We start from the raw sequence: 17701 nt of genomic DNA on the forward strand, positions 1-17701 counted from the left end.
AAAAATAAATAGAATAGAGTGATTAAAAATCACTTAATTTATTAATTTCCTTTAGAAAATCGTTCTTTTATTTATATTCTTCATAAAAAGATTAGGAAAATTAAGGACAGAAATTTTCACTTACCTAACTCGGGGCGGATTGTGTAATTTTACTTTTTTTTAGTAATACCTACACACTACCTACTTTCGTCCCGTCCCTACATAACTGAATTTAGGTAGACTGTTTCAGAGTATTGAGTAACTGTAACAATACCTAAAAAAAAAAAAAATTGATACCTATGTACACACATACGTACATGTCCTTTGTTTGTACCTTTTCAACCCTTTGAAATAACTTCACTTTTAATTGCAATCTTCGAAAATTCAAGAGCCGTACGAACGAGAGATTAAAAAAAAATCCCAACACAATCCTTTCATTTTTTTCTTCTTTTGCTCTTCTATTAAAAAAAAAAATGTCTCAAAAGATTTTCACAGGAAAAAAAGAAGAAGGAATAAAAAAAAATTAAATATAAAAAGCACGTCATCATTAGTTGTGCAAACACAAATCAGACCATCCTCCTTCTTCTCTTTCTCTTCCTCCTTTTTCTCCTCCTCCTCATCCGCTTTCTTCTATTTAATGTCTTTTTATATTCTCGACATTTTTTCTTTCTGTCTTTTCTCTCTAGCTCGCTGCATATTTTAAAAAGAAACAGTGTCGAAGAACTAGGAATTAAACCTTGAAACTAGGGAGAGTAAAGAATCTGAACATTCCCCTATGTACGAAGAGTTACACCCATATTTATAAACAAAATGTGGGCTCTTAAGTTCGTGCTAAGCATAGTCTCAAGGCATTTGATTGGTCAATTTTGACATGAGACTGATCTAAGAACGATCATTCTTGTTCATAAATACGAGTGTTAGATACCTACTTCCCTAATTGGTCTGAAAAAGGGCTCAATATGCTCTTTTGATGATTTTAGACTTCACTAGCTAGCTACTCGATTTTGTTTTTTGAAATCAATTAGCTACCTACTTACTTAAAACACAACTATAAAATCAGTAAAGTTGTAACTTGATGTCATTATGGCAAGGTATTGCCCAGTTTTGCTACCCAAAACGTCACTGTTAATGAAAAAAGAACCTTTACACAAGAACTTTTAGTAAAAAAAAGTAAATAGCAAAACATAGAGCTTTTTCATTTTCTCTCTTCCTTTCTCACTCTTTTTTGCTGTCTCTTTCTCTCCCTCTTTCATAGATCATCTACCTGTTAGTTTGAAACTTTTTCCGATCTTAAAAAGATTAAATTTGCGACTGCAATGAAATCTGAAATGGAAAGAAGTAACTCAAGTAGCAAAATGCAGTAAGAAAGACGTCAAAATTCAGCTTGTATTGTTGTTAGGTCTATTGAACATCTTTCACCTCAGTTTCCTTCCCCCCTGCAAAAGGTAAACGCCAGGGAAACGGGAAATTTTTACCTTAATTACTTTTCAGCATTTTTTCTTTCACCCCTCCCCCGCTTCGTTCTATAATTGATGAAGACAGATTTTGTCTGTTCCTCTCCTCTCTTCTGAGCGGTTCTTTATTAATTTCATTTTCACCCGCAACCTCCAAACTACAGGATGTGTGGTGATGGTTCTTCTTCTCCCTCCTCCTCTTCTTCTCCTCCTCCTTCTTCTTCTTCTTCGGGCTCTGGCGAATTCCCAGATGCACTTTCGTGGTCACTATCGCCGACGAGCTCGTGTCCGCAAGGTGATTGAAGGCGGAAAAAATTGCCAATTTTCTTTTCAGAAGAGAATGCTTATAGACCAAGGCGAACTTTCACCTTACACTTGCATTGACCTCATCTAATCAATGCTTTCTCCTAAAATAACCTTACACTCAAGAGGTCTATTACCGTCCTTAACAGCAAACCTCAATGGAAAAACAAGCTAAAAGTAATGAGGTCTATTCACATTAAGCCTTCGTTGAGAAGGCTCAAGCTAAAATTTTATTGCTAAAACTACCCCACTATCAATTTCCACACACCTTGCAAACACACTAGCACATTCTCACACACTCTAACATTTCCAGCGCCCCAAGTCTTGACATGAAAGTTTCTCGGCGAAAATTAGTGGAGACGACAAAGTTACAAAGCTCTCGCAAATCCTCCCTCGGCGAATTAATTTATGTTAAATATCTTGAATATCATTACCAAGCCCCCACGTGTGGAAACCCACGTATCTATATAAAGTTGCCCTAGACCAGTGTTTCTCAAAGATGTTGCCAGCGCGGCACACTTTTCAAGAGTCCAATCTTTCCATGGTACCTCAGGCCTTGTTTTTGCCCTAATTTGGCCATCGATCCTTCTATATCTCATCAGTTTTATGCTCTTGTGACCTTCTAAGGAAAAATCCCAAATCCCGTGGCACAACTAGGGCGACCTCGCAGCACACAGTTTGAGAAGCACTGCCCTATACGTATGTAAAGCGTACTTTTTGCCCTATATAGGTATTAGCGTGAGGTAGAGCGAAAAAGCCACCCTCTATTTCGAGTGATAATGGTGTGAATTACTGTATAAAGTTGCCCTAGACCAGTGTTTCTCAAAGTTATTACCAGCGCGGCACACTTTTCAAGAGTCCAATCTTTCCCTGGTACCTCAGGAATTTTTTGCCCTAATTTGGCCAGCGATCCTTCTACGTATGTCTCATCAGTTTTGTGCTTTTGTGACCTTCTTAGCAAATCTCCTGGCACACCTAGGGCGACCTCGCAGCACACAGTTTGAGAAGCACTGCCCTATACGTATATAAAGTGTACTTTTTGCTCTATATAGGAATTAGCGTGAGGTAGAGCGAAAAAGCCACCCTCTATTTCGAGTGATAATGGTGTGAATTACAAACACTTGACGATATTATTGTGACGAGGGGGAGAGAAGATTAGCTTGAATTATTAATCACCTCAAAGTTGAGCATAATGACATGGAAATAGAGAGCGAAATGTAATGCTGGATCAGCTTTAGAGAGAGAGAGGAGAGGTATCAAATTTAGAGAGAGGGAAGGAGGAGGGGGATATGGACAAATGGACATTAAGAGGCAGAATCCAGGATTACACAGGCTTTTTACGTCTCTACGTTGCTATGGACGCAATGTTATGTGAAGATGTGAATTTTGCACCTTTGTGGTAGGAGCAGGATCGTTTGGTCCAAGGATTTCCAGTTTGAGGATCCGGGTCCCCAATTTCCGGGCTCAATGTACATGTGGGTACATTGAGCCCAATGTACCCATGGTTTCTATGTACCAATGTCCCATGGTGCTTTACGTTATAATAATACTTTACCTTGAAATGTGCTTTAACTTCTGGAGGAAATAACTCTAGGGATCAATTTGGATCAATTTGCTTAAATCTGAAAGCTACTTATTAGGTAAGCTGGTAGGTATGTTTAAGTTTTGAATCCAGCAATCCACTGGTGTCTCTCAAGGATTTCCAGTTTGAAGGTCCGGGTCCCCGATTTTCGGTCTCAATGTACCCATGGTTTCTATGTACCAATGTACCATGGTGCCTTACGTTATAATAATACTTTACCTTGAAATGTGCTTTAACTTCTGGAGGAAATAACTCTAGGGATCAATTTGCTTAAATCTAAGCTGGTAGGTATGTTTAAGTTTTGAATCCAGCAATCCACTGGTGTCTCTCCTGACACAAAACCAACATTCTTTAATTCCCTGTTTCAGCTGTGCAACACGAGCGCGGACCCCGGAAGCCGAAAATCCACAACGCCCATCATCAGGACTCCAAACTGGAACCGCACAACCCTCATCACTCCCCCGATCTGCTTCCCCCCAACGGTATAAGCTCGGTGAAAATCCCTCCCACCGTTCTCTACCCACCTTCTGGTCTCAAATCACCCCCACCTCCTTCCCATCATCACCCCTCGATGTTTTTGGCGACCCACCAACCCCCTCCCCACCCGGGCCTGTTGCAGATACTCATGTCGGCTGAGAAATGTCAGGTGAGTCCGTCTTTTGAGCTTCTGAGCGTTCCATACTTTCATTGGTTCGATTCCCGCCCAGGACAAAATGTTTTCTAAACAGTAAGGTTCGTTGCCAGCCTAGTTAGCTTGGGTGGTAGCGCGTCTGCCTTGTAAGCGCTAGGCCTCGGGTTGGATTCCCGCCCGGGGCGGATTTTATCATAAACAGATAAGGTTCTTGCTTGGAACGGCTGGCTTTCTCCCTTCCTGTCTTTCTAATATCTTCGATTTCGGAAAGATAAGACCTCAGTTTTTACTCTCGCCCGGGGCGGATTTTATCATAAACACATAAGGTTCTTGCTTGGAACGGCTGGCTTTCTCCCTTCCTGTCTTTCTAATATCTTCGATTTCGGAAAGATAAGACCTCAGTTTTTACAGTACATGTATAAACCTCTTTTAAAGAACTGAATTTATGTACCTACCTACCTATGTACTCGTGTACATAAAGCATGTGCCCAATAGCTTGTACCTCTCTCCCTTCCCCAATTCTGTACTATTTACCATTCTACCTACACGATGCATGTTCATTTCGGAACGATAAGACCTCAGTTTTTACAGTATCATGTGTATAAACCTCTTTAAAAAAAAACTGAATTTATGTACCTACCTACCTATGTACTTGTATACATAAAGCATGTGCCCAATAGCTTGTACCTCTCTCCCTTCCCCAATTCTGTACTATTTACCATTCTACCTACACGATGCATGTTCATAATAAATGGTCGATTCCTACGTAAAAAGTGAAAAATCCAAATCTGAGGTCAAATCGCCACTATGCAAGCGCGCTTGCGGAGGAGCAGAAAGAAATGCGCAGAAACGTATGCGCACAAACAGATTAATGTGTTGCCTGCGAGGGAGCTTTGCTCGGGACATTTGATGTGACGCCATCGCCTAGGGGAGCGTATGCCGTAACGTCAAAGTTCACGATTTACCGGTAAGACTCTACACTGTGTACAAATTGATATTTTGTTGTGTAAATGAGAAAAGCTCACTTTATATTATGAGCCGAAAGCAGCGTTTCTCAAAGTTGGGGGTTGGGTCGAATCCCGGCCGAAACATTGTTTGGGAATTTGACCATTGTAATAGGAGTAGCCCAATACGGCTCTGGTAAAGGGACCTGGGACTATTTCGTCCTGTTCGAGCAGTATAAATGAGCACTACATACTATTAAAATACATAGGTAGGTACATACTCGTATTACCTTGTTTTTCCGTTCATGATGTCAGAATTTGACATTTAAAGACCCTTAAAATTTACCCTAAAAAAAAAAGAAATACGAAATGAGTCTAAACAGATGAATGTTGAGAAAGTCTGGTCCATGTATGCTGAATGCTGAAACATGTATGAGTCAGGTTTCAACTGGATGTGAGATCAGTATAAATGAGCACTACATACTATTAAAATAGGTAGGTACATACTCATATTACCTTGTTTTTCCGTTCATGATGTCAGAATTTGACATTTAAAGACCCTTAAAATTTACCCTAGAAAAAAAAAAAAAGAAAAGAAAAAAAGAAATACGAAATGAGTCTAAACAGATGAATGTTGAGAAAGTCTGGTCCATGTATGCTGATGCTGAAACATGTATGAGTCAGGTTTCAACTGGATGTGAGAAACCTTGCAGCTGCCCTTGGATTAAAGCTTGGATGCTACTTTTTCATTCTGACTTTGAATTGAGTTGTTTTTTTCCCTCTCCTCTCCTCGATCCCCCAAGCCCTAACATCCCTTTCTCTCTCTCTCTCTCTTCTATACCGTGTTTATGGAAAAACATACTCTATTCATTGAATTTTGTATTTCAATGGGCTATCTTTTGAATTTCGCCCCAGGCTCGTTCCACACTCCACGATGACGTTAGAAAAGATTCTTTGGATGGTGATAGAAGAAATATCTAAAAGTTATTTGGAAATAAGATTACGGAAATTCATAAAAAATTACAATAGGTAAGAGTAGTATGAAGCAATTTTGGAAAATTTGACGTCTCCTCTAAAAATATAGTGGAGATGTCAGTCGCACTTTTCCACATTTTACCTATTCTGTGTTGAATTTTAATTTTTCTTTTATCAATAATCAGTAAGTAAAACTCAGAAGACGAGGAAATTAATGAAATTGTGTTATCTATGTAGGTACACTCATTGGAATTTTCAACACCCACTGTTCAGCTGTTCACTAGAGGGTGGCTTTTTCGCTCTACCTCACGCTAATACCTATATAGGGCAAAAAGTACGCTTTATATAGGTATAAGGGCAGTGCTTCTCAAACTGTGTGCTGCGAGGTCGCCCTAGGTGTGCCAGGAGATTTGCTTAGAAGGTCACAAAAGCACAAAACTGATGAGACGAAGAAGGATCGCTTTCCAAATTGAGGTAAAAACAAGGCCTGTGGTACCACGGAAAGATTGGACTCTTGAAAAGTGTGCCGCGCAGGCCGCGCTGGCAATAACTTTGAGAAGCAATGGTATAGGGCAACATTTCACTTTATACGTGGGTTTCCACACGTGGGGGCTTGGTAATGATATTCAAGATATTTAACATAAATTAATTCGCAAAGCTGATCCAGCATTACATTTCGCTCTCTATTTCCATGTCATTATGCTCAACTTTGAGGTGATTCTAAAGCTGACAGCATTACATTTCGCTCTCTATTTCCATGTCATTATGCTCAACTTTGAGGTGATTAATAATTCAAGCTAATCTTCTCTCCCCCTCGTCACAATAATATCGTCAAGTGTTTGTAATTCACACCATTATCACTCGAACTAGAGGGTGGCTTTTTCGCTCTACCTCACGCTAATACCTATATAGGGCAAAAAGTACGCTTTATATACGTATAGGGCAGTGCTTCTCAAACTGTGTGCTGCGAGGTCGCCATAGGTATGCCAGGAGATTTGCTTAGAAGGTCACAAAAGCACAAAACTGATGAGACGAAGAAGGATCGCTTTCCAAATTGAGGTAAAAACAAAGCCTGTGGTACCACGGAAACATTGGATTCTTGAAAAGTGTGCCGCGCTGGCAATAACTTTGAGAAGCAATGGTATAACTATAGGGCAACATTTCACTTTATACGTGGGTTTCCACACGTGGGGGCTTGGTAATGATATTCAAGATATTTAACATAAATTAATTCGCCGAGGGAGGATTTGCGAGAGCTTTGTAACTTTGTCGTCTCCACTAATTTTCGCCGAGAAACTTTCATGTCAAGACTTGGGGCGCTGGAAATGTTAGAGTGTGTGAGAATGTGCTAGTGTGTTTGCAAGGTGTGTGGAAATTGATAGTGGGGTAGTTTTAGCAATAAAATTGAGCCTTCTCAACGAAGGCTTAATGTGAATAGACCTCATTACTTTTAGCTTGTTTTTCCATTGAGGCTTGCTGTTAAGGACGGTAATAGACCTCTTGAGTGTAAGGTTATTTTAGGAGAAAGCATTGATTAGATGAGGTCAATGCAAGTGTAAGGTGAAAGTTCGCCTTGGTCTATAAGCATTCTCTTCTGAAAAGAAAATTGGCAATTTTTTCCGCCTTCAATCACCTTGCGGACACGAGCTCGTCGGCGATAGTGCATTGGGTGAAACGTTTCGTCCAATCAGAGGGCTCCGTTTTGCTTTTCCCGGAAAAGTCAAACTTTTTTTCCTTCACAATTATGTATTTTCTGCTGGGTGTTTTTGATTTTTACAAAATGGAGGAATTCCTTAGCTTTTCTTTACGAAAAGTCAAGAACATTTTATTAAATTGTTTCTTGATCTGCTTTTATTATTCCTATATTCCTATAGCTATTGATCAGGTTCATTGCTGTGGTTAATTTGACTTTGGTGAAGTTGGCACATCCACCAAAAAAGTGGAAAAAGGTGTCATTCCCCTTGTAGGTATTTAGGTGTACAATATTCATTTTATCTGAAACTCTCTGTTTCTCCTTTGTTTAAGAGAAGAAAAAGTGAAATATCGTCATGACCACCTCATATTAATGTCACTTTTAACTCTGGCTTCCGAATAAATCTTTCACCTTTTACTAAAAAAAAAAATGTCACTTTCTCGCTCTTTTTACAGGAAACCACAGCCCGACTTCTATTCATGGCGGTGCGCTGGGTTCGATGCCTGGCCCCGTTCCAAACCCTGTCCAAACGAGATCAGCTCCTCCTCCTACAGGAATCCTGGAAGGAGCTATTCCTGCTTCACCTCGCCCAGTGGTCTATCCCGTGGGATCTCTCCCTGCTGATCAATTGTGAGAAAGCTCGTGAGAGATTACCTCCGGATGATGTACGGGTGAACAACGAGATTAAACTGATCCAGGAAATCCTCGCTCGATTTAGACAGCTGTCGCCCGATGGCAGCGAGTGTGGGTGTATGAAAGCCGTCATTTTGTTTACACCAGGTAGGTAACTTAGTTTCTCTTGGAAATTTTCACATAATTATCTGCTCTCTGACATGAAGGTATAGGTACAATCTTCTTGACAATTTAGGGATCTGAAACATCGAACCTGGAATTGCCTAAAACATCTAAAAACCTATTCTAGACTAATCTAGAAATACATCCTCTTGGAAATTTTCACATAATTATCTGCTCTCTGACATGAAGGTATAGGTACAACCTTCTTGACAATTTAGGGATCTGAAACATCGAACCTGGAATTGCCTAAAACATCTAAAAACCTATTCTAGACTAATCTAGACATACATACCAAACATCTCTTTCCAGAAAGTGAGGTCCCTATCGGAATGTCTAAAACTAAAATGCATAAATCCTATTAATTCGAAACAATAAAACTTGGTTATTTTATGGGACTTTACCCTTTGGAAACATCATTCACAAACTAACGAGAAACTCCTCTGGGTGCAATAGTTCTAACATACTGGACTCCGCACACAGGAATTACGTCAGAAAAGACCCCCATTTCAATGTAATGTAACTTTTATCCCTGCTTTCCCGATTTCAGAAACTCCAGGCCTGGTCGACGCCCAGCCAGTGGAAATGTTGCAAGATCAGGCTCAGTGTATCCTAGGGGACTATGTCCGGGGCAGATACTCCCGGCAACCCACTCGGTTCGGTAGGCTCCTCCTCATGTTACCGAGCCTGAGGGCGGTCCGCCAGTCTACCATCGAGCGACTGTTCTTCAAGGAAACCATAGGGGATATCCCGATCCAGAGACTCCTGGGGGATATGTACACGATGGAGAAGTCTTATGGTTAACCATCCAATGGGAGAGAAGAATCATTTATGAGATCCCTGATTGGGAAAGAATAACCAATGGGAGAGAATCATTCCCACTTGTTGTTCGGAAAAAAATCGTGCCATGTGTAGAGGGAACACTCTCATTTAAGTTACATTACCTACAGGACATTCGGGAAAAAAATCGGATGAAACTCAGCACGACAAGTGGGAAACGGCCTTAAGTGATGGGTAACACTGAAGCATATCCTACCCCCGCGCATGTAGGGGGCTCGCAAGGACACATTCAGGGGCATAAATGTTTAGAGTTTAGAGCATCCATACTTTTCCCTTAAATCCAGGGGCCCCCATGCGAAACTATGCGGGGCGGACCGAAAAATGGGGAAGAATGACCTATGTCCTATTTGTACCCATACTTAGGTACCTACGCGAAAGATCATACAAAATAACCTTGTTTTGTATTTTATTATTATTAGTTCATTAATATTTTTATGTACAGAGATGTATTGTTTAAAGGGGGGAATGTGAATCCTCAAACATAGATTTTCATCCTAGAACTTTTACAATTTATTCTACGATTGCCTAATCTTTTGATTGTAGATCCCTACATACATAACTCCCTAATCAAAGTTTTACCTCATCCACTCTAGTCATTTTGAGTTCCTATCAGCTATCTTTTATACAGGTAATCAAACCAATTTATTTTGTTTTTATCTACCTATCTACAGTAGGTACCTACTTATTGTGAAACACCTAGATCTAACTGATGTATTATAGCTACCTACTTATTGCAATTTAGGATTGAACGATTTAGGTACATAGTTACATAATTATATGTATAATCTTAGATCTAAATCTAATACCTATTATAATTTTATTTAATATTATTATGTATCTCCTTTAAGTTCTATTATTTATTTTATTTTGTAATAAAAATAATTTCCTGCATGGGAAAATTCTGTTTTATTATTAGATTATTACCCAACTTACTGCGTACAGAAGTTATTTCACTTTCCACTTAGATAAGAACCTGTTAAAGCAGGCATAACTAGATTATTTTCTTGAAATTAAATATTTTAAAAAATAATAATAATAAAATAAAATAAAAAAATGTTAGAAAGGATTTTTTGGAAAATGATGAAAAGAAAAATATCTACGTATAAAATTTATTTGGAAATAAGTGATAGGTTCGATTTTGAGTACGAAGCAATTTGGGAAAATTTGACATCTCCACTAAAAAAAAGTAGTGGAGATATCAGTCGCACTTTTCGATAATGTTCACACTTCTCCCCTCTTTGCTCTTTCTATCTTGTGTCTCCCTCAGTGAATGTTAGAAAGGATTTTTTGGAAAATGATGAAAAGAAAAAATTTCTACGTAGGTATAAAATTTATTTGGAAATAACATTCCGGTGGAAAATGGAAAGTCCTTTAAATAAGTTGTGATAGGCTCGATTTTGAGTACGAAGCAATTTGGGAAAATTTGACATCTCCTCTAGAAAAAAGTAGTGGAGATATCAGTCGCACTTTTCGATAATGTTCACACTTCTCCCCTCTTTGCTCTTTCTATCTTGTGTCTCCCTCAGTTTCCACAGTGAAGCGTTACTAACAGGCAGATAACTCACCGGAACAAAAGGCCTCGCGCAATAATTAAATGTTTCCATTGCAAGTACAGTGGATTGCAGAAAAAAAAACTTTGTGTGTGATGTAATAGGTACCTTACATGATCATTATTAGGTAATGTCATTACTATAATGATGGAATTCCGGATTTTCTGATTTTTCATCATCATTACTTGGAAATAATGACATTACTAATGATTGTGGAAAAAACTTTGTGTGTGATGTAAGAACAATAAATTGTAGTACCTACGTACGTATTTCTATTTTTCCGAGGATTTCAAGTTTCACTTTATTCACTTTCGTGTTTTAGGTACGTCTGTTATTTATTTTGTCCTCAAATCCAATTCTCATATTATTATTTATCCCCACCCCCACAGGAGTACATATGGAGCGCCAAACTCTCAGAGTCCTCGGATCGACTCCTGACGCAGTCATCTAGTCCTCCAGCAGCCGCCATGTCTCTGGCTTTGTCACCTTCCTGGGAAGTTCTGCAGGTGAGTTTGTGGTAGATATTTTTTCCATCCTGTTTCTCTGTGATGAATGACTTATTTCTTGCCATAAAAAAAGGAATAAATCTGTACCTAGTAGGTACCTACCAAGCTATTGTAATTATTTCCATCATTATCATTAGTCATTACCTATTAATTTCTTTAGGTTTACCAATAACCACAGACATAATTACGAGTTTTCTTTTAAGATTTTTTTTTTTTTTTTCAGAACACTTTTCTGGGCGAGTCTCCAAGCTAACCATACAGGTTTTGTGAATAAGACCTGCTGCTGTTAATTTAATCCTATTTCTTTTTGTAGATGCTTGCACACATCATCCAGGAAATCCTGTGTTCCACGATGCATACAAAGGCTGGTGCTGCTTGAAACATCGAACCTGGAATTGCCTAAAACATCTAAAAACCTATTCTAGACTAATCTAGAAATACATACCAAACATATCTTTCCAGAAAGTGAGGTCCCTATCGGAATGTCTAAAACTAAAATGCATAAATCCTATTACTTGAAACAATAAAACTTGGTTACGAGTATTTCATAGGACTTTACCCTTTGGAAACATCATTCACAAACTAACGAGAAACTCCTCTGGGTGCAATAGTCCTAACATACTGGACTCCGCACACAGGAATTACGTCAGAAAAGACCCCATTTCAATGTAATGTAACTTTTATCCCTGCTTTCCCGATTTCAGAAACTCCAGGCCTGGTCGACGCCCAGCCAGTGGAAATGTTGCAAGATCAGGCTCAGTGTATCCTAGGGGACTATGTCCGGGGCAGATACTCCCGGCAACCCACTCGGTTCGGTAGGCTCCTCCTCATGTTACCGAGCCTGAGGGCGGTCCGCCAGTCTACCATCGAGCGACTGTTCTTCAAGGAAACCATAGGGGATATCCCGATCCAGAGACTCCTGGGGGATATGTACACGATGGAGAAGTCTTATGGTTAACCATCCAATGGGAGAGAAGAATCATTTATGAGATCCCTGATTGGGAAAGAATAACCAATGGGAGAGAATCATTCCCACTTGTTGTTCGGAAAAAAATCGTGCCATGTGTAGAGGGAACACTCTCATTTAAGTTACATTACCTACAGGACATTCGGGAAAAAAATCGGATGAAACTCAGCACGACAAGTGGGAAACGGCCTTAAGTGATGGGTAACACTGAAGCATATCCTACCCCCGCGCATGTAGGGGGCTCGCAAGGACACATTCAGGGGCATAAATGTTTAGAGTTTAGAGCATCCATACTTTTCCCTTAAATCCAGGGGCCCCCATGCGAAACTATGCGGGGCGGACCGAAAAATGGGGAAGAATGACCTATGTCCTATTTGTACCCATACTTAGGTACCTACGCGAAAGATCATACAAAATAACCTTGTTTTCTATTTTATTATTATTAGTTCATTAATATTTTTATGTACAGAGATTTATTGTTTAAAGGGGGGAATGTGAATCCTCACAAACATAGATTTTCATCCTAGAACTTTTACAATTTATTCTACGATTGCCTAATCTTTTGATTGTAGATCCCTACATACATAACTCCCTGACAGTAAGGTTCGTTGCCAGCCTAGTTAGCTTAGAAGGTTGTGCGTCTGCCTTGTAAGCGCTAGGCCTCGGGTTGGATTCCCGCCCGGGTAAAACTATTGGGGTCATTTTTAATCAATCAGATACCTAACTAAAATGAAGAAACACAATGTAGTCAAATTAGTCAGGAATAAGAAATACCTACTTATCTATTGTAATGTTATCTTCCTAGGGCTGCACTGTGTCTAGTCATAATCCTGTGAAACCTCCCGAGCCTGAGAGATATGTCCCGGATAAACAATCTGTCCAAGAAGTTATAGAAGTGAGAGCACCAGAACCCAAGGCCATGGAGAGGCCAAGTAAAGACACCCCTATGGTAAGATTGAAAGGAGTCTCCTAAAAGTATTGTTAGTTCCTTAAATATATCAACAAATAAACTGGTTTACTCGTAGAATGGGGCTGAGTAAATCAGGTAGATATACCTTCATGTCTTCTGTTGAGTTTTTTGCACATCAAAGCATTCACCCTTCAATGTCAGTTTAATTAAAGTTAGTTGTAAGTTCTTCACCAGAAGAAAAAATATTGTGTACCCAAGTACAAATTTTGTTTTCTATAATATAAATTGACTATTACCAATAATAACATTATTCCCTATTGACATATTTTCTCATCAGGTTGAACTCAAGCCAACCATCTCTCAAAACCTTCTTGAGCAAGTCAAAAACCTCAAACCCCTGTCACATCTGGACAGGGGTGATCTTTCTTCTTCCATACCACTGGGCACTAAATGCAAAAACAATGCCTGTAAACAATCTTATGAGGGCCCAGAGTCTCTCAGCACCATCTGTGTGCATCATGCTGGTGTGCCTGTGTTCCATGAGGGTCTCAAATTCTGGTCCTGCTGCACAAAGAAGACAACGGAATTCTCAGCATTCTTGGAACAGGAGGGGTGTACTCATGGACAACATGTGTGGTTCAAGAAAACTGTAAGCAGTACTAGTTTTTTTTTACCAAGTTTTGGAAAGTTCCAAAAACATAAGCAAGAGGGGAGTGTTGCCCTTTTTACCAAGGAGCTCAAGTAGTGGAGGGAGGGTACCCATACCCAAACCTCATGTATCCTTAAAAAAAAAATGTAAACAAACCGCCATGTTGTGCTCATAAGTGTGGCGCGAATTTCAAATTTTGAAAACCATCGGGTTTATTAGTGCACGTCGGGATCGTTATTTCCCCTCCCTTACCTTATACCTCCATGCTTTTACATAACTGCTTACTTGTTCCTTGAAAAATCACCTATGTTTTACATATTGGGTTTCAAAAAATCAAATTACAAGACTACAGAAATTCATACCTCATGTATCCTTAAAAAAAAAAAATGTAAACAAACCGCCATGTTGTGCTCATAAAAGTGGCGCGAATTTCAAATTTTGAGAACCATCGGGTTTATTAGTGCACATCGGGATTGTTACTTCCCCTCCCTTACCTTATACCTCCATGCTTTTTACATAACTGCTTACTTGTTCCTTGAAAAATCACCTATGTTTTACATATTGGGTTTCAAAAAATCAAATTACAAGACTACAGAAAAGTTAAGATGGCCAGTCCAGTTAGCTTGGAGGGTAGCTGCACACGATTTCCACTAGGGGCGAAATTTATCCTAAACAGATAAACTTGTTCTTGGAACAGTTGGCTTTGTCCGATTCTGTCCTCTTTTATTTCGAGACGATACTTAAGACCAGTTAGAGTTTCCTCTATCAAACCTAAAAAAGAAAGAAAAAAAGGGTTAACATATTCCGTACCTGATACCTGATGAGCACACACACTATCAGGTACACCTGACAGACGGAGCTGATTAGGTGAACCTGTCGTCCGACCGATCATGTCGGAGAGGCAGGATAGGATATCGAAGACTGTGAGGGCATCGCTTTTCGTATTCCACTCTAGTCATTTTGAGTTCCTATCAGCTATCTTTTATACAGGTAATCAAACCAATTTATTTTGTTTTCATCTACCTATCTACAGTAGGTACCTACTTATTGTGAAACACCTAGATCTAACTGATGTATTATAGCATAGCTACCTACTTATTGCAATTTAGGATTGAACGATTTAGGTACATAGTTACATATACAGGGTGGTTCGTGATTTGCGAACCACGCTTATATCTCAGAAACGGCTGGGAATTAAGGAATGAAATAAACGGCATCTCTCTCGTACTAAATTTTACCTGTTATACATGCAGTAAGAGATTTTTTTCTCCTCACACTGAATGTTTGATGTTTTCTGTTCCTCATTTCAGATCGTCAACGTAGACAAGTCCAGCGTCTTCATGCTGGGATCCAAAGTAGAAATCAGTCTGCACAAAGCTGAAGTAGGATCCTGGTCCAAGCTGGACATCCCTAGCCTAACCATTGCCAATCATGGGGACGAAAAAGACAAGGAAGATACGAGTACAAACGAGGTGCAGCATGCATTGGACACGGTAGACTTGAGTGATCTCTAGCGGAGAAAACTGGAACTACAGGTGATTTATAATCCAAAACGAAAACTTTTCAACAGATAGGTATATCGCTTTAATTCTAGCTAGTAGGTAAGTTGTTCGCACCAAATCCACAGGTGGTGCAGGTGGATTATGTCATGGTATACAGCTTGATAGCTTTTAGAATGTGGAAGAGGGAGTCAACACTCTTTGAACTGTTAGGTCAGCCACACACTATCAGGTAGACCTGACTGGTACACCTGATCAGGTCCGCTTGTCAGGTATACCTGATAACTGATGAGCACACACACTATCAGGTACACCTGACAGGCGGAGCTGATTAGGTGAACCTGTCGTCCGACCGATCATGTCGGAGAGGCAGGATAGGATATCGAAGACTGTGAGGGCATCGCTTTTCGAACATATTCCCATTCTTCTTCTTCAGGCAGAGAAGGGTCAAGTCAAATGTCGGCTAGATTGGTTTCAAACAGGTAGCACAGTAGTGGTCTCAATATTTGGCAAGAAGTACGATCCCCTCCGTAGCAAAGTCCTGTTATCCCCAGTGAGGCTCAAGGTCGACCTGTACTTCCCGGAAGAGGACGGCAACTATCAGCAAGATATAGAACTGAGAGGCGTAAGTACAGAACATGTGGCAATAAAAGCTAAAATATACTCGTATAACTTACCCCCGCATTTACATAAAGAAGATTGACACACGGACATAGTCCTAAACCAGTCCATTTATAACATGTGGCAGTAAAAGCTAAAATATACTCGTATAACTTACCCCCGCATTTACATAAAGAAGATTGACACACGGACATAGTCCTAAACCAGTCCATTTACAATAATATACAAAATAGAGAAATTAATAATCATGGGGGGAAAAAAATGCCCGAAAATATAATTTTAATAATACCCATAATTTTAAGTATTTTTTTAACGTTCCAGTAACGATATAACATTTCGAGGTGGACGAGGTGGTAAAGTTAGAACCTCACAAGGTTGATTATGCCTCAAAAATCCAGTGGGGGATATAAATTAAATTTCTCTATTTTTTTTTTTAAAATGGAGAAATTAATAATCATGGGGGAAAAAAATGCCCGAAAATATAATTTTAATAATACCCATAATTTTAAGTATTTTTTTAACGTTCCAGTAACAATATAACATTTCGAGGTGGTAAAGTTAGAACCTCACAAGGTTGATTATGCCTCAAAAATCCAGTGGGGGATATAAATTAAATTTCTCTATTTTTTTTTTTCCAAAACGAGATATCACGGTATAACTATAAAGTACTTGCTGAATTTTATTATGTGACTTTTTTTTAGTCAACATGACTGAACCAATGAGATTGCGAGATTCCGCTTTGTGGAGCAAGTGTGGACTTCCAAAGCAGAATCTCATTGGTTCAGTCATGTTGACTTTAAAAAAGTCACAAAATAAAATACGGCTCCACTGTTGGTATAATAGGAAATTTTAGTCTTCTCTGACAGGCATATTAAAATAAGAGCTTCAAAATCTCAGGCCAAACTCTTAAACCAACCTTTTTAAAACATGATACCTACCTCTAGTTTTTTTCCTCCACCAGAACCAAAACGGGATATCACGGTATAACTATAAACTACTTGCTGAATTTTATTATGTGACTTTTTTTAGTCAACATGGCTGAACCAATGAGATTGTGAGATTCCGCTTTGTGGACGTCCAAAGCGGAATCTCATTGGTTCAGTCATGTTGACTATAAAAAAGTCACAAAATAAAATACGGCTCTACTGTTGGTATAATAGGACTTTTTAGTCTTCTCTATATAAATAAGGCATATTGAAATAAGAGCTTCAAAATCTCAGGCCAAACTCTTAAACCAACCTTTTTAAAACATGATACCTACCTCTAGTTTTTTTCCTCCACCAGAAAATATCCATGTTACCATTGAGTTAAACCTTTACATTAAGATTCATCCGTTCATATGGCAAGTCTTATAGAGTTGCAAATACAGTGTTGAAAATGACATCTACTTTTCTTCTACATAAGATTTCATAACGACTGCATTTGGTCAACTATTGTAGTTGGTCATAATCATGGACAAAGCCTTCATATGATACACATTTAGATTTTTTAAATTAAATACACGCCTTTCATAATTTATTTGTACATGTTCAAAGTGATTTTTCTTATCTTTCTTCAACAAACACTACAGAGCAATTCGAAGGTACCCCGCTGTGATAGAGTCTTGAATAGAAGGTAAGCAAAGGGGTAGGTTAATCTTATTTTGTGATTAAATTTTTGAAATTTAATTCTTGACCATTCCTGAGATTGAACCCGTGTCCTCCTATTTGGCAAGTGGCTTGACCACCGAGGCAAATGGTGTACAACTGAAGAATGTTTAGAAAGGACTCCAGATAATGTTTCTGATCGTCCAAGGAGGTTTTTAAA

General features: G+C 39.1%; 2 protein-coding genes across 2 annotated transcripts in view; both read left to right on the top strand.

Moving 5' to 3' along the window:
- LOC103508950 (nuclear receptor subfamily 2 group E member 1-like) overlaps window positions 1–12398 on the top strand; it is a 29083-nt gene extending 16685 nt beyond the window's left edge. Inside the window, exons 4-9 of the mRNA XM_026823411.1 lie at window positions 3687–3964; window positions 7921–8341; window positions 8904–9154; window positions 11133–11249; window positions 11563–11617; window positions 11954–12398. Of these exons, the coding sequence (XP_026679212.1) occupies window positions 3687–3964; window positions 7921–8341; window positions 8904–9154; window positions 11133–11249; window positions 11563–11617; window positions 11954–12207 (1376 nt within the window). The 3' untranslated portion in view covers window positions 12208–12398. The remainder of the gene's footprint in view (window positions 1–3686; window positions 3965–7920; window positions 8342–8903; window positions 9155–11132; window positions 11250–11562; window positions 11618–11953) is intronic.
- A 600-nt stretch (window positions 12399–12998) lies between these two features.
- Window positions 12999–17655, top strand: LOC103508951 (cysteine and histidine-rich domain-containing protein 1). The gene is made up of 4 exons (XM_017443975.2): window positions 12999–13165; window positions 13464–13775; window positions 15711–15899; window positions 17581–17655. The coding sequence occupies exons 1-4, from the start codon at window positions 13136–13138 to the stop codon at window positions 17653–17655; spliced, it is 606 nt and encodes a 201-aa protein (XP_017299464.1). The 5' UTR covers window positions 12999–13135.
- The last annotated feature ends 46 nt before the right edge of the window (window positions 17656–17701 follow it).

This window comes from Diaphorina citri, unplaced genomic scaffold (genome assembly GCF_000475195.1).
Source record: "Diaphorina citri unplaced genomic scaffold, Diaci psyllid genome assembly version 1.1 scaffold450, whole genome shotgun sequence".
Classification (NCBI taxonomy): Eukaryota; Metazoa; Arthropoda; class Insecta; order Hemiptera; family Psyllidae; genus Diaphorina; species Diaphorina citri.

Excerpts from the sequence above, each read along its gene's own strand:
- LOC103508951 (XM_017443975.2), top strand. The coding sequence starts at position 13,136 with ATGGAGAGGCCAAGTAAAGACACCCCTATG. Across the intron at positions 13,166-13,463 it reads CAAGTAAAGACACCCCTATG|GTTGAACTCAAGCCAACCAT; the intron begins GTAAGATTGAAA and ends TTTTCTCATCAG. Across the intron at positions 15,900-17,580 it reads AAGATATAGAACTGAGAGGC|ATTGAACCCGTGTCCTCCTA; the intron begins GTAAGTACAGAA and ends ACCATTCCTGAG.